This window comes from Coregonus lavaretus, assembly GCF_964263955.1.
Source record: "Coregonus lavaretus genome assembly, chromosome: 32".
Classification (NCBI taxonomy): domain Eukaryota; kingdom Metazoa; phylum Chordata; class Actinopteri; order Salmoniformes; family Salmonidae; genus Coregonus; species Coregonus lavaretus.
In genome coordinates this window covers 17,740,368-17,757,395 of record NC_140019.1, presented here as the reverse complement: position 1 = coordinate 17,757,395, position 17,028 = coordinate 17,740,368, and the positions used below count along the sequence as shown (strand labels likewise).

The 17,028-nt window shown below is 40.7% G+C and overlaps 1 protein-coding gene across 1 annotated transcript in view; it reads right to left on the bottom strand.

Annotated features, from left to right (window-relative positions):
* The window catches only part of LOC311107540 (complexin-1-like), a gene marked incomplete at its 5' end in the record, with an annotated part of 54,115 nt that extends 49,635 nt beyond the window's left edge, over positions 1-4,480 (bottom strand). The window contains one exon of the mRNA XM_084150047.1: positions 4,450-4,480. Coding sequence (XP_084006173.1) covers positions 4,450-4,480 — 31 coding nt within the window. The remainder of the gene's footprint in view (positions 1-4,449) is intronic.
* Between the last annotated feature and the right edge of the window lie 12,548 nt (positions 4,481-17,028).

Here is a 17,028-nt window from a genome sequence, read left to right as displayed (position 1 = left end):
ATTCGCTTGCCATCGGATCCTTACAAGGCACCCCGACCTACGTCCACGATATCTCAGTCTCTTTCTCATGCGAATGACGGGGATTTGGGCCTTATTGGGTGTCTATCCAATACGAGGTGAGTAATTTTCGTCCAATACGAGGTGAGTAATCGCTGTCCTGATATACAGAAGCTATTTTTGGTCATAAGAGACGGTGGCAGAAACATCATGTACAGAATAAATTACAAATAACGCGAAAAAAACACTAATAGTACATTTGGTTAGAGGGCTGTAAAACGACAGCCATCTTCTCCGGCGCCATTTGCCATCACTGATGGCTAACCCCCTTAAGAACATTTTTGGTGAATATTCTGAAAAAATATTGGAATCACTGTTCTGCAACATATGTTTAAACAATTGAAGTATTTGCTAATGGATAATGTTTGCTTGATAAATGTTGTTTTATGTTCTAAATCTAGAAAAACATGGCAAAATGCTAACATAATTAGCCCTGGAGCATTTAATAGTGCTATAAAACAAAACAAGAAGAAGTTTGGAGATTTGTATTACATATTTGAATAATCGAATGTTAGCATTAAACAATCAAGGCCTTTCAACACTTGTTGTACAAATGAACTGCCTTTTATGGTGTCTGATGGAGTTTACCTAAATCCAGTTAGAGGGATTTTATGAAAAGAATTCGGAAGTTGTACATGGTGATACTTTGATCTATCAAAATATTAAGACAAATATTTGTGGGAAAAAAGTGGAGATTGTCCTGTCTTTCAAGAATCGCTGAGCTCTAAAACATCAACATTTTCTCTCAGCCTCATGGCAAAATGTGTAAAATAGAATGAGATTAGCTATAAAACGGCACATTTTTCTCTTGGCGCCATGGCAAGAAATATACAGTACCAGTCAAAAGTTTGGACACACCTACTCATATAAGGGTTTTTCTTTATTTTTACTATTTTCTACATTGTAGAATAATAGTGAAGACATCAAAACTATGAAATAACATGTAGTAACCAAAAAAGTGTAGTTTATATTTGAGATTCTTCAAATAGACACCCTTTACCTTGATGACATCTTTGCTTACTCTTCGCATTCTCTCAACCAGCTTCATGAGGTAGTCACCTGGAATGCATTTCAATTAACAGGTGTGCCTTCTTAAAAGTTAATTTGTGCAATGTATTTCTTTCTTAATGCGTTTGAGCCAATCAGTTGTGTTGTGACAAGGTGGGGGGGGGGGGGGGGGGGGTATACAGAAGATAGCCCTATTTGGTAAAAGACCAAGTCCATATTATGGCAAGAACAGCTCAAATAAGCAAAGAGAAACAACAGACCATCATTACTTTAAGACATGAAGGTCAGTCAATACGGAACATTTCAAGAACTTTGAAACCATCAAGCGCTATGATGAAACTGGCTCTCATGAGGACCGCCACAGGAATGGAAGACCCAGAGCTACCTCTGCTGCAGAGGATAAGTTCATTAGAGTTACCAGTCTCAGAAATTGCAGCCCAAATAAATGCTTCACAGAGTTCAAGTAACAGACACATCTCAACATCAACTGTTCAGAGGAGACTGTGTGAATCAGGCCTTCATGGTCGAATTGCTGCAAAGAAACCACTACTAAATGACACCATTAAGAAGAAGAGACTTAATTGGGCCAAGAAACACGAGCAATGGACATTAGTGTCACGCCCTGGCCTTGAGAGCCCGGTTTTCTTTGGTTGGTTTGGTCAGGGTGTGAATTTCTATGTGTACATTCTATGTTATTGTAGATCTATGTTGGCCGGGTGTGGTTCCCAATCAGAGGCAGCTGTCGATCTTTGTCTCTGATTACCTATGTTGTGGGATCTTGACTCTTGTTTGGCTTGTTTGTGTGTAGCCATTGTGAGCTTCATGTTACGTTGCTTTTGTTGTTTTGTTGTGTGTTAACTTCGTTAATAAACATGTATGCATTCCACGCTGCACCTTGGTCCAATCCTGTACTCAACGAACGTGACCATTAGACCGGTGGAAATGTGTCCTTTGGTCTGGTGTCCAAATTTGAGATTTTTGGTTCCAACCGCCGTGGCTTTGTGAGACGCGGTGTGGGTGAACGGATGATCTCTGCATGTGTATTTCCCACCGTAAAGCATGGAGGAGGAGGTGTTATGGTGTGGGGGTGCTTTGCTGGTGACACTGTCTGTGAGATGGTTTGGGATGAGTCGGACTGCAGAGTGAAGGAAAAGTAGCCAACAAGTGCTCAGCATATGTGGGAACTCCTTCAAGACTGTTTGAAAAGCATTCCAGGAGAAGCTGGTTGAGAGAATGCCAAGAGTGTGCAAAGCTGTCATCAAGGCAAAGGGTGGCTATTTGAAGAATCTCAAATATAAAATATATTTTGATTTGTTGTTTCATAGTTTTGATTTCTTCACTATTATTCTAGAATGTAAAAAATAGTAAAAATAAAGAAAAACCCTGGAATGAGTAGGTGTGTCCAAACGTTTGACTGGTACTGTATATCATATTAAACATGGGTTGGACGGGGGGCCTTGCTCGGACTTTGCGGGGGCCGCGAAACTGCGGTTCGGATAGGCTCATTCTGTTCAGAACAACCCAGGGTATGATGCCATGTCATCTTGTAACTGTACATCAAACAGTGATCATAAATGTTGACACTGTATATGACTTGAGTTTTATGATATGGAAATGTGAAATGCACATTTGGACTCACGGGTGTTTGGCTTACTTGTATGACATTATAATCCTCAACGTCTCATCTTTCAAAATACATAGAGTCGTCTTAATTTACAGCATTTCCCTCACTAAGACAACAACAAAACAATTCAAAAGTGGCCTAATTAGCGGGAGGGATGGAGTTAATTTCTTGTCACGGCTGTCAATCAAACCCATAAAGCGCAGAGCCAGAGCTCTGATGTAATGTATAGCATGTTACTGTACAGCCACTGCGTTCCAATTTAGGCATTTATCAGTGTCCAAATCTGCCAGTGTAAAGGGCTACGATGGGGAAACAAGCCAAACTTCATTAACCAAAAGGCAATCTTCTTCCACACACACATTTCCCACATCTGTAGGAGAGAAATAACCAAGAACATGTCTCCAAACTGCTGAAGGTTAGGACCTTGGCACCACAGCTCAATTTCCTCACGTGTGAAATCCCTTTGCACACAGTTCAGTGGATTCTACTCATTTTCTTTATCGATGTAGCTGTGTACACCTGACCAGGGGCCCTGACAAACTGCCTTATCTAGCAGCTGTTTAATGCAATGAATCCCATCTCTTCCTCTTTGAGCCCTTTCTCTCCCTAATCAGTCAGTGTTGGTTTCTCCCGCGTATCCATCATCGCGTCTCAGAATGCACAGCTGTCAAAAGCCAGCGATGACGGGGTTGCATGGCAAGTCATGTTTTTTATGGCAAGGGACAAGGTTGGGTGTGTGTGTGTGTGTGTGTGTGTGTGTGGAGGGAGGGGGCTGTGTAAGGATTTGAGAAGGTTTACTGTATTACACTCTATCTCTAGGTTTAGCACCTCTCCATACAAGACACTTACTTACTTCACCATCCACTAGATTGATTTGCATATTGATGATAGGATCAATTTGTTATATTCATTAAAAAAATAATTACTCTATATGTTAATCCCAAACAGGGACATCTCAGCTCAAGTAATTATCAAAAGCAAATCATGCATATTGAATGTGCACTAATAAAATTGTTGAAGATTAAATTAGTGTTGATAGACTTTTGCAGCTGGAAGATAAGGAGCAGTGTAGCACAAAGTCAAGATGTACTGTACTGTACTGCACAGTAAGTATGTTTGTAATGGTGCTCATTGGAAGGCTACAGGTAGGCTACCACTGTATTCGTTTTTTGGAAGGACGATTGTTCAACCCCTACGCTCCAGATGACCTTCATGGTAGAGTAAATTGCTCATTAAGGATACGGGCTTTAAAACATGTGCAATGCATCTGTGCGGATACTGAAATGCGCAAAATTGCCAAGAGCTCTCAACAAAGGGACTGACTAACTGCTGGAGTTGCAGTGCGCAATTGCGCATAACCAAACCCGTGTTTATTCAAAATATTATCGACATAATAATCTCTTCGACATAATCTATCAATAACCATCCAAACTTTCTAAATATATCAAATATGCATGTTCAAATTTCACCAATAAACATATAGCTTACAATGATGAACTGGCATAGGTAATATTCCAAGTTCACTTTCCCAGAATATATACATAACAATAAGGTAACAGTATAACGTGATAGTTGTGTATCTCCAAAAACCCATTAACCAATATAAACAAAGTGCTTTCAGTCGCCTTAACGGACCTCGTCATGACCCATAGTCTGGCACTGAAGATCTCACTCGGACGCTCCCGTATCTCCCCAAAGAGATAACAGCCTAAGACTGCATGATCTCATCAGGCAGTGGTAGCATAACGTCAGCAACTTACCTCCCAACGCTTGCTTCATAACAAAATCCATGATGATGGCTTTTAATTCCTGCCTTCTTTATCCTCACGATCTTACATTCAGGTCCAGCAGGAGAAATAGTCCTTTATTGCCAGATCTAAAGTAAAAAGAAAAACAGTCGGTGTTGAGTTCCCACTGAAACGTGTAACTTGTCTTGACCGAAACCCTTTACTCTGAAGAAACTTTTAAAACCCTATTCAGCCATATTTCTATAAGAATCCATTGATGTAAATAATTGAATATGCCTCTTAGCACCAATAAAAATAAGCATGTAATAGCTCATAGGTAGGCTGACTGTTCAGGGCGCCATAGGAAGGACACCAACCGTCAATATATCAGACCTCATAGCCTATACACAGAGGCATGCACAATCATGCATGTACCTTTTTTCACTGACACAAATAACAATATGGTGCTATACACTTCTCCTACACACTTAGTATGTTCATTGTTGGCCTAAAACATCACATTTGATCATGTCTGGTTTGTTATTGAGAATTATAAAGAAACTTGTGTTCTTATTGGTAGGTTACTCAAAGTCTAAAATGTGTCCCCGATACTTAAAACCACGTTTACAACTATTTCTTAGAGGTCTCCACATTTCCCGGGAGTTGCAGAGGTGAAGGGTGATGACCAAAATACACAATAATCCTCCTCATATTGAAAACTTCCATCTTCCAATACACATAATTTATATTTTAAGGATTCCAAATGTTTGTCAACGCATCTACAACCGATCAATATTCATAATTCCTATAACCTACGATGTTGTTTCATGAACAATAACCATGCCTTTTTGATTGTATGTAGCCTATTGCAAAAATAGCGTATGCATTTAGATTATCAGTCAATGTCAACATAAAACTGATGAATAAAGGCGTTGCATTTGTGAAAGCACCATGGAAATGATTGCGGTTATACAGAAACACTTCCTTGTTCGACCAAAGGCAGGTTTCAGCACCATTGCTAGTGGAGAGCTCCTTTCTCACCCTTCAACATAGTTAACCCGACAGAAGGGTTTTCTTCAGCGCTCATAATAATTACCTGTCCGGCGATTGGAATCTATCAAAAACGTCAGTAAGACTCTCAAAAATGAAGTTTCCTTGCAATGGCAGGCGATGATATTAAGTGCAGACTCTGAGCATCTCCGGTTTCCTGGCAAAAAGGTATGTCCTTGCTCCTTCTTGCACACTGGCTATATGAGTGTGTTTATGAGGGGAACTGCAGCTGATGAAGGAACTCACTGAATCACATGGAGAGCTCCCCTCTGAAACGTCCCACGTTCTGACCGAAAGAGAGCGATCAATTATTGATGCGGTCCAGGCTTTGTGCGTCCCACCCCTTTCGGTCCAATTGTGTATCCTTGAGTAGTTTACCGGTATATAGCCGACAACCAAGAATACCAAATGGACGGCTTTTATGACCAGCTATATACCTGCCTTTCTGCCTTTTAACAATGTCTGACCTACATTCTATTTTCCCAAGCGTCTGTTTTTGTGTCTCCATGTGGTTGAATGCATCCCTTTTAAGGTGACATCCATCTAGGGTAGCCTTCCATTAGGCTACACATATATATATGAAAGCAAAGGACAACATGTGTAGGCCTACTTATCCATTGTCAGGTGTTTCTTGAGCACCTCGGTTTTTTAGGTTTGTCTCATCATTGACACAGACTTAACCAGATTGCAAAGGTTTCACATTACATTTAAACAGGGGTGAAAGTAAGGTGGTATGGTCTGGTACGGTGCCTGGCAAAATAAATAGTGGGGGTACGCCATACCGCTAAAACATGAGCCTATCAAAATAATTAAAACAAAATGTCAAGAAAACTGTAGGCTATTACACCATTATTTATCATTTCCGCATGTCAGAGGCATGAAAAATGAGCGAATGGGCATGAAAACGGGTGGTATAACCTACGCTCCAAAATGCGATGTGGTTCAAAGAGAACACTGACATTTTGCCAAGGCAGTGGACGCATAAATTCTGACCTAATTACAATTGGCAAATATCATAACACTTTTTGGTGTTTTGTGTAAGAGATGTCTCTTTCCATTCACCAAGGTTTGGAGGCTGGTCATTTGAGTAGCCTAGTAAAGGAGCCCTTTGAAGTGATCATTTGACAATCAGATGAAAACATCATGACTGGTTGTGTTCATGCCACAATAAAAGGTAATACATTTTCAAAGTTAAATGAGGACTAGGCCCACAGAGACTAGGCCCACAGAGATCCTATTGAATTAATAGGGATTCTATATGTAATTCTATGATTATGCCCATAAATAATGTTGGTGCACACATAGGAGTTCCCTTACCAGGAAGAAATGTAATCTACCCACACCCCTGCCCACCATTGGTACTTGGCCCAGTTCAAACCTTTGTTAGGCCCAAAACCTCTGTCCTCCAATATTGTATTGGCCTTGCAGATGTACTGTAGCAACATCATGTGTCGATATTTTCAACACAACAATGATGTAATTTACTGCAATTAAACATTTATAGCAGAATTGGCCACCATTAGCCAATAAGATGGTGGAATTAGTCGCAGATTCAGCTGATCATCTTTGCCTGTTAAGCTTTGACTGATAGATTATTTAATGGAATTCTATGTGCAGTCATTTGGAGGCTTGCAATGTTTTCTGGTCTTCTTAGATTCACATTGATTTAACCTTTCCTCCAATTAGATTAGAGATGGGTAGGGTTAAATCATCCCCCATTTAATGTAAAGCTCTCCCAGTTTAAAAGTTGAATTAGCAAAAGGGATAGATATTGTAAGAATATTAGACGATAAATATACCCAACGCAGAGGACTAGTGGTCAAGAGGACTAGGGGTCAAGAGGACTAGTGGTCAAGAGGACTAGTGGTCAAGAGGGAATTAACAATCAATGGAAATAGTTGTTTTTCAGTTCAACATCTGTTTAGAATCTTTGTAGTGGTTCCAACCAGCGACTCATAGCTACATGTGGCAAGTTCTAATTGGTCCAAATGGTCTATACATTGAGCCTGAAACAGGATACTTGGGGGTTTGGCAAGTAGCCCAATTTTATTGCAAGGAATTCTAATTGGTCAGCCACATGCTAGACTTGAGGCTATAAACTACATCATGTCTCTTTGTTCAGTGGAGAAACATTGAGAACAGGGAAGAATTAACATCTACCATCTACTTCCCAGCATAACTATGATTTATTCTTCTCCCCCTGATTTGCTTTGGGGTCTGTGTTATTGAAGAATAACATCAACTGCTAACAATATGTACACATCTTGAGTTGGCTGGTGACCTTCTCTATGCAGACACATATGCACACAGTAGACACTCTGTATGTCTTTCAAAGTACATCATTCATAGGAGAAAACGCAGTAGCATGCCTGCAGGTTGTTCGCAGACTAATCAACAGTGTGCCATAACTATAAAGTACCCTGGTACTGCAGTACTCTCCCAAGCCTGGTTTCAAAGCCAGCCATTTGTGTGTGCATGGCAACCCAAGTAATGATGATGCACGTATCGAAACTAAAGCCCTGTAATAGCCAGGATTACAGGTTGACGTGGGTGTCACAGATTTCTATGGAATTCAAACCTGACATTTTGAGATATTTCTCTCTCCACCCACCGAGTGCAAAACAAGCACCACAGCGTAATCCGTTGCTTTTAGTGAGCCCACATGAACAACATGGGCCCACACACATAGTAATATAGAAAACAAACAAACTAATTAATGGGCTTTGTCAGTGCTCCATCATCATGAACATTGTTACCATTGTTGTTGTAATTATTAGCATCGGGGTGCCTTGGATATACTGTACTGTACTGTAAATGCCATTTCAGTGCATTGCATGACATTCGCCCATTTAAACACTTTGGCTTACAATGATCAAACAAACCCAATCATGGTCAAAGGCTGTGTGGTTGGAATTGCTAACCATGCAAGTCTATCACAAGAAGCTGTAATATTATACATTGTTTGTACTGCAGTTCACAAGCTAAACGTCATTAGTGACCTATATGGATCTACAGAATCTCTTACATTTGCATATGTAAATGTAAACAGTTTTTTGAGGGACCTCCAGTATTCCACTGTAATAGATTGACACGTTTCCTGAAATTAGGGCGCATGTCGACAATTTTTCATCCTCCCCTTTTTAGCTTTCTCACTCGTTTAATTTTGAGAATCCAAACAATGAGGTTGGGATTGAACATGCTTGCCAAAACCAGGTAATTAGACTTACTCTGCAATTCCCCACAGAGGTTTTTCCCGAACACCCACAACTTAATAAGTGGAGATAAAACCCAAGTAAACTCAAACAGCATTATTGCTTTGTATTGACTGAAATAGGTTATAGATCCATAGCCATAAGCACAACACATAGGAACATGTACATAAATGAACTTGAGATGAAAATGAATATTTTTCATGATTCATCAGTTGCTTTTGTATTGCTCACATTTTGAAGTCACCTTGGAACAGGTTATTATTAATCTTACATTTTAGTTGACGCTCTTATCCAGAGCGAATTAAAGGAGCAATTAGGGTTAAGTGCTTTGCTCAAGGGCACATTGACAGATGTTTCACCTAGTTGGCTCAGGGATTCGAACAAGCAACCTTTCAGGTACTCGCCCAACATTCTTAACCGCTAGGCTACTGGCCACCTTTAATAAAGTCAATTTATTCCAATTTACAGAAGAAGCTGCTGACTAATATAATTGAAGGGGTTCAACCAAGGTGTCCAACCAACTCAGACGCCAGCCCTAGACCATCTTGAATCCCTTCCAATGCTTCCTTGAGAGAACCACTGATCTCTCAACACAAACAGATATTGATTCGGATTAATTGATTTTGACACTCATTACAATATGTGACACGTTTCAGGAAACTAGGCATATGTCGCGGGTCACTACTTCACAGGAGAGCCATTTGAACGTAAACTTTTTTTAAAAATCAAAATACGTGTTCTGGCAGAAATGCCTTCTGGAACATGTGAACTTTCATGTGCCTTAATAACAAACTTGTATGCCATCTGTAAATACGAATACAATTGTTAAATTACGAGCCTAGTTGGTTAAGCCACAGAAATAGACAGCAACCTTCCCACTATCCATGATTGGCTGAGATAATGAGTGGGCTGGACATGCCGAGAGAGGAGTTCGGATTGGTCTGCCATATAGAAGGCTTCTGTCTATTTGAGCTGGTCAGTATGTGTAGGTAATCCTGTCTAAGGCGGCTTAAAAAAAAAAAAAGATTGTGTAGTGGAGCTGCATAAGTGTTGCTCTCCACTTTCTGGAGCATCGAGTTTTGAAATCAGTGGAATGATTTTATTTTTATTTATTTATTTTTGTCATTTAGCAGACGCTCTTATCCAGAGCGACTTACAGGAGCAATTATGGTTAAGTGCCTTGCTCAAGGGCACATCGACGGATTTTTCACCTAGTCGGCTCAGGGATTAGAACCAGCGACCTTTCGGTTACTGGCACAACGCTCTTACCCACTAAGCTACCTGCCGCCCCAATGATGATAGCTAAAGAGATGGAGAAAACACCTGTCTCCGGATTACATCTTCAAACTAAGGGCAACCATGGCATCCGTGACAGGGAGACGCGTCCATCATGTATGATGACGTGTACGGGTAAGATATTACACACTTCTAATTTTGACAGAAAGTGGTTTCATTTCAAGTTAAAGTGTACTGTTAGCTAGCTAGCTAACGTTAGCTGGCTGGCTCGCTAGCTAACGTTACGTGTATGATGTAATTATTCATATCTCAGAGCCGTTTGCTTGGCTAGTTAGACTCTCTTAGACTCTGTAGCTGTAGCTCAATTGGTAGAGCATGGCGCTTGTAACGCCAGGGTAGTGGGTTCGATCCCCGGGACCACCCATACGTAAAAATGTATGCGCACATGACTGTAAGTCGCTTTGGATAAAAGTGTCTGCTAAATGGCATATTATTATTATATTATTACTAGAGCCTAATGTTAGCTAGCTGGCTGGCTTGCTAGCTAATGTTACGTGTATGATGTTATTATTCATATCTCAGAGCCGTTTGTTTGGCTAGTTAGAGCCTAATGTTAGCTAGCTAACATTGAACCTGGTTGGTTAGCTACCACTACCAGCAGATTCATGCAAGGGTAGTAACGTCATGAGTTGGCACTATGGTTCATTATTTAACTAGCTAACATTAGCTGGCTGGCTCGCTAGCTAACATTACGTGTATGATGTTATTATTCGTATCTCAGAGCCGTTTGCCTGGCTAGATAGAGCCTAATGTTAGCTGGCTGGCTCGCTAGCTAACGTTACCTGTATGATGTTATTATTCGTATATATATATTTGCTTTCTAGCCATTCACCTGTCCGGATTTGCGATATTCATCTTGTTTACCTGGTTAACCATCTTCAGTTTCTAGAAAGCCTCTAATTTTGAACCAAACACTCAAGTGTTCAAAGAGACTTCCAGTAAACCTTATACAATCCACATATATAAAAATGGTTTAGCAGTGTACTAAAGGAAATACAACTTCTACACAAGGTTGCATGGTTTGGCCATGGTCCTCTGTAGCTCAACTGGTAGAGCACGGCGCTTGTAACGCCAAGGTAGTGGGTTCGATCCCCGGGACCACCCATACACACAAAAAATGTATGCACGCATGACTGTAAGTCGCTTTGGATAAAAGCGTCTGCTAAATGGCATATTATTATTATATTATAATGCATCTTCAGTTTTCTGTGTATTACAAAAGACTAGAGACACAGTCATTGTAATGCATGCTCTGCCTCTCCGAGCTAAATAAATCACACTGATCTGCCCAAGCTAATCTTTGCCTTAAAATGGTGAGTTGGCCTCTAAATCAAGGTGGGTAATCTACAAACATTGATGACGTGTATTCCGTTGCCCGTTCCGCCTTCTGGAGGCTCAGATCCCGCTTGATGTGTGGACATTTTTATATTTATTTTTTTAATTTAATTATTGATCTCCCGAAAACTTCTGAAACCCTACCTCTTTAAAGAGTATAAAAAATCTCATGGCACTTGTATAAAAAATATCAATGTACTTGTATTTTCCTAGTAGCACTGACTTTGCTGATGACATGTACTTGCTACGATTGTGAATTGTTGTTGTCTCACCTAGTTATCTTAAGATGAATGCACTAATGTAAGTTGTTCTGGATAAGAGTGTCTGCTAAATGTAATGTAAAATACATTTCCCCTGGAGATTGTGTGTTTCATATGATCACCTACTGGAGGACACAGGGATGCTATAGGGTACTATTGGAATGAGGCCTCTGCTTTCTTCTCCGTTCTCCTCTTACCTCTGGGAAGGATGGGGACGCTCACTTGCTAGTTGCTGATGGTGGTGGTGGGTAAATAACTAGGAAGTTGGTATATCTATCCATCATCCTGTCATGAAATACCTAATCTCCAACCAATGGAGGCCATTATAGTGGGCATATTACATCCTGGTATTTGGGGATTCCTCCTAATGGATACCCTAATATCATGCTTCTATACCTGGGGTTCCTCATTGAGCACACCTTGCAGATCTAAAATTACTGAATAGGGGTAAGAAATATGGCCAACAGGTGATATTGTAACCCTATTGCTCACCCATCCATACATTTCAGATCCATAAGAAGTAGAAAGTAATACAAGCGAATATAATAGTGTAATATAATAAATAATAGTTTTGTGGATAAGAAAAAGGAAATAAATGAAGCTGCAATGTGTAAATGTCAATCCAGTCATATAATATCAACCTAATATTTTAACGTGGATAATTATTGAATAGTAATCCCTAAGGTGTCAGTCCCTTTGGTGCTGCTGCTTGTTACTGGAGATCGACTTTGGTTTATTAATATGTATTATTGAGGTTGCACTATTTAATGAATGATACCTTGCAGCATATTGCACGGGAGATGTGGGGATCTCAATTTAATAAGGGCAAGTGTGCAAATAGGTTATAATATGACACCCAAATGACTCCTTGAAATATGTCGGTATTGTATTGTCTTGGTATCGTTAGCATGTGGCTTGCATTTCCATTCATTTTCTATGATGCAACTGCCTTCCGGTCTGTAGCTAGCATATAAAATAATTATAATAATAATAATATGCCATTTAGCAGACGCTTTTATCCAAAGCGACTTACAGTCATGCGTGCATACATTTTTGTGTATGGGTGGTCCCGGGGATCGAACCCACTACCTTGGCGTTACAAGCGCCGTGCTCTACCAGCTGAGCTACAGAGGACCACAATTAGGAGTCATTAAGCCTTTGGCTACTTGTAGTTGCAGTTGAGACTTGGGGGGTGTATTATGGTGATGACTTGAGGTGGGGTGAGTGATGACCACACACTTAAATGATCATGACCAATTATCCAGGAACTTCCCTGATCCACCCATGGGGAGTGCTTACGCACACACACACACACACACACACGCACATAGCACTCAGACAGTGAGTCACAACATGCCTTTGCTGCCATGATCAGTCCACTGCTGAATAATTTCTGATATGCCTCTGACGTTATGAGACAGATCAGTGCAGATGGCAGTATATACTATACATGTAGGCTTAGTGCCTCCTTGAGGAAATAACCTCTTCTGGGAGTTGGGGGTGAAGAGCTCCGATGTGCTGCTTCTGCCTTTCCTATTGTTCAGAACCCTGGGAGGAGCCATTCTAGGGGCTGGTGCCTTCCTCCTCCCTCTCCAACCCTCAAAGTTCCAGAACGGTCCGAAAATGGTTGCAATTGTGGTCAGGGAGAAATCCAAACCAGCCTAATTGGAATCAATGGCATTAGAGTCATTGGTGATGCATTTCCTATTTACACTGAACAAAAAGCTTATTTCTCTCAAATGTTGTGCACAAATTTGTTTACATCCTTGTTAGTGAGCATTTCTCCTTTGCCAAGATAATCCATCCACCTGACAGGTGTGGCATATCAAGAAGCTGATTAAACAGCATGATCATTACACAGGTGCACCTTGTGCTGGTGACGACGAAAGGCCACTCTAAAATGTGCAGTTTTCTCACACAACACAATACCACCGATGTCTCAGGTTTTGAGGGAGCGTACAATTGGCATGCTGACTGCAGGATTGTCCACCAGAGCTGTTGCCAGAGAATTTAAAATTCATTTCTCTACCATAAGCTGCCTCCAACGTCGTTTTAGAGGATTTGGCAGAATGTCCAACCGGCCTCACAACCGCAGACCATGTGTATGGCGTCGTGTGGGCGAGCGGTTTGCTGATGTCAACGTTGTGAACAGAGTGCCCCATGGTGGCGGTGGGATTATGGTATGGGCAGGCATAAGCTACGGAAAATGAACACAAATGCATTTTATCAATAGCAATTTGAATGCACAGGGATACCGTGACGAGATCCTGAGGCCCATTGTCGTGCCATTCATCAGCCGCCATCACCTCATGTTTCAGCATGATGATGCACAGCCCCATGTCGCAAGGATCTGGACACAATTTCTGGAAGCTGAAAATGTCCCAGTTCTTCCATGGCCTGCATACTCACCAGACATGTCACCCATTGAGCATGTTTGGGATGCTCTGGATTGACGTGTACGACAGCTTGTTCCAGTTCCCAACAATATCCAGCAACTTCGCACAGCCATTGAAGAGGAGTGGGATAACATTCCACAGACCACAATCAACAGCCTAATCAACTCTATGCGAAGGAGCTGTGTCGTGCTGCATGAGGCAAATGGTGGTCACACCAGATACTGACTAGTTTTCTGATCCATGCCCCTACCTTTTTTTTTACGTACAGTATCTGTGACCAACAGATGCATATCTGTATTCTCAGTCATGTGAAATCCATAGATTAGGGCCAACCTAAAATATTGTCATATAATATAAATACAGTTTATACCGGTTTTATACTAATTGTCTTCATAAATAGCCTCTAAAATATATGTAAACAGAGCATATCTGGCTGGCTGGCTGGCTAGCTAGCTAACAAACATACAGTGCAGATAATTTTAAAATTGATTGTTTTACACTATCCTATCACAACACTGGCAAACTGTGGTTGACCAACTCCTTTAACCAAAATGGCTGACCTTTTATAACATAAGAAAGTTCACGCCCATTCTAGTATTTTAATGCCTAATTCTATGATAATCTGAAACTCTACACATCCCCAGCACCTCCTCTCTCGTGGAGAAGAAAAGGGGGGAAGAAAATAATTCACCTGCGGCCCTTATTTTCTACCAAGGTAATGTCATTATTTAGCTCCCTCATGAGGCCCACCATGCGTAGATCATCAGGACGGTAGGGGATCTGTGGAGAGGTCAAAGGCCATGGGCTGCTCCTCTCGGTCTTTGGTGGAGTCACATCTTTGGGTCTGGGTCCCATCAGTGAGGCTTAGGGCGGCCAGCCTCTCTGTTACCACTGCTGTATCTGACTGGACAAACTCAGGTTGGCCTGGAGGGATCCATTGTGGATCCAGGGGATCCGTTTACTGCCTAGGTTCCCAGTTGACCGTCTGTGCAGTGAAGGGATGCTGCGGGATACGATCTCGATGTCCCTCATTGTCATTGGACTGTCATTGGTCAAAAGGTTGGATATGTAGACCATAGCCGCTTCCTCACTCCAAAATCACTGACTGAAGTTGACCTTAGAAATGAGTGAAAAAAGGTAAAAACCTACATTCAAAAAAACAAACATAACTTTAAAATTAAATAATGGATCAAGCATCTTATCAACCCTCAAACTCATACTCAAAAAACACCTACAAATTGAGCATTAGAAATTAAACATTTTATGTAGTTAATTCTCAGAAGTACCTTCTGGGTCCATGCGTGAATCCGTCTGGAATTTAAGTTCCAGCTAGTCGATTGTTTTGCACCATTCTCAGAAAATTCTTAATGACTGCAAATCTGTTTAATCCGAATAGTATCCATATTGGAAAATATTTGCTATGATCTACTAACACAGAACATGAGTTCCCTTGGAAACCATATTATGAAATGTCCAACATTCTGACACAGCAAAGCCCTTGCTCGATTGGAGGGCAATTTGACTGAATTCTGGAATTTGACAGGCATAATGACGTCATTGCATAACCAGTGTTGGGGAGCAGCAACTAACAGTAATTTTAAATAATAGCACTTCCAAAACTATGTCAAACATTCTATTTCTATCACGAAAGCATATTCTGTTACAGTCAACTCCATTATAATTGAGATCGGAGGTGACTGTGGTTAAACAGTGTTCAAGGTCGTATAGGAAAACTGTGGACAATCAGTTAGCTCCCACACACACCATAGTACAGCATAGTACAGCCCCCTGCCTACCAAAATCCTATCTCCTAGCTCCTGCTACCATTCACAACTCCTCTCTCACCTAGGTCTCCTCTCGTTGTTTTTGGGTCACACTGGAAAACATGGAGCCACAGAGTTATTCTTTCCCCTTAACCCTGCCACAACCAATTTCTCCCCCTCATTCATAGAGTCATTATAGGATTTGATTTTGATTATCCTCTGTGTGTGGCGTCCGCAGATACAGATGTAGGATCTTAATTTGACCCGTATTGTCGCAGCAAAATAAGCACGATTATTTTGTTGCACCAAAATAATCCTGCTTCAACAGGATTCAAAGGTTTAGTCCATGATGCTGCTTGATCGGTGGTTAAGCTGGTTAAAATAAGTCTACATGTAGGGTTGAAAAATGTATTGAAAGTTCCCCGAATTTTGCCACCCTAGCTATATGAAAAGTGAAATTCTCTTAATATATCTGTTTGTTAGTGTGGGTTTTCATTATGTAAATCAAGCTCATCTGCATTTCCTGCGGCGCTGAAAAATTCTCAGCAACAAAAGACTGATCAAGTTAAGATCCTACAAATCTGTATGCATAGGCTGACATTGAAGAGACTTTCTCCATTATTGCCTTTTTTATTTGGTCATGCACCAGAGGTCTTAATGATGGGGAAAGGAAATAGCATGGGTAGTAATGTGAAATAATGCTCTGGGAGAAGTAGGTCATTAAGATGAATTGCATGAAGTCACCAAATAGATTTTCGCTGCATGTGGACAGTGCTAAACACACATGTGATTGTGTGACAGTATGTTCTTACAACAAAGGGAGGCATGTTGTCTTAACACAATAATTCTAGGTCCTTTTTATACCCTTGGCAACTAGGCTTATCCCTGTACGTGCCAACTAATGGATTCTGTGCTGTGGTATCATCATACATTGACACAATTTGAACAAAATTAACAGCATAATAAAACCTTAGCTGAATTCAGCTATATTAGACAGCTCAGCAAATTTGAAGTGTCACTTTCATATACCAAAGGCTAGCCCATAGGTGACAAATAACCAAGGTGATAAAAATAAATAATTGATTACAGATGGCTAACATCCCTTTCCATTGTTTTACGATACAAGTACAAATTCACAAGACAATGTTCCCTCGATCCAAATTGTTTTATTTTGAACCGAATAGCAGTAAACTGAAAACGTTGGGGGAGTTTGATAAACAACCCACTTCTTTCTGGAGTGTTAACAAAGCATGGGGGACTGAAGGTCTGATGTTTATTAGAAGTGTAAGTGGAGTGTGTA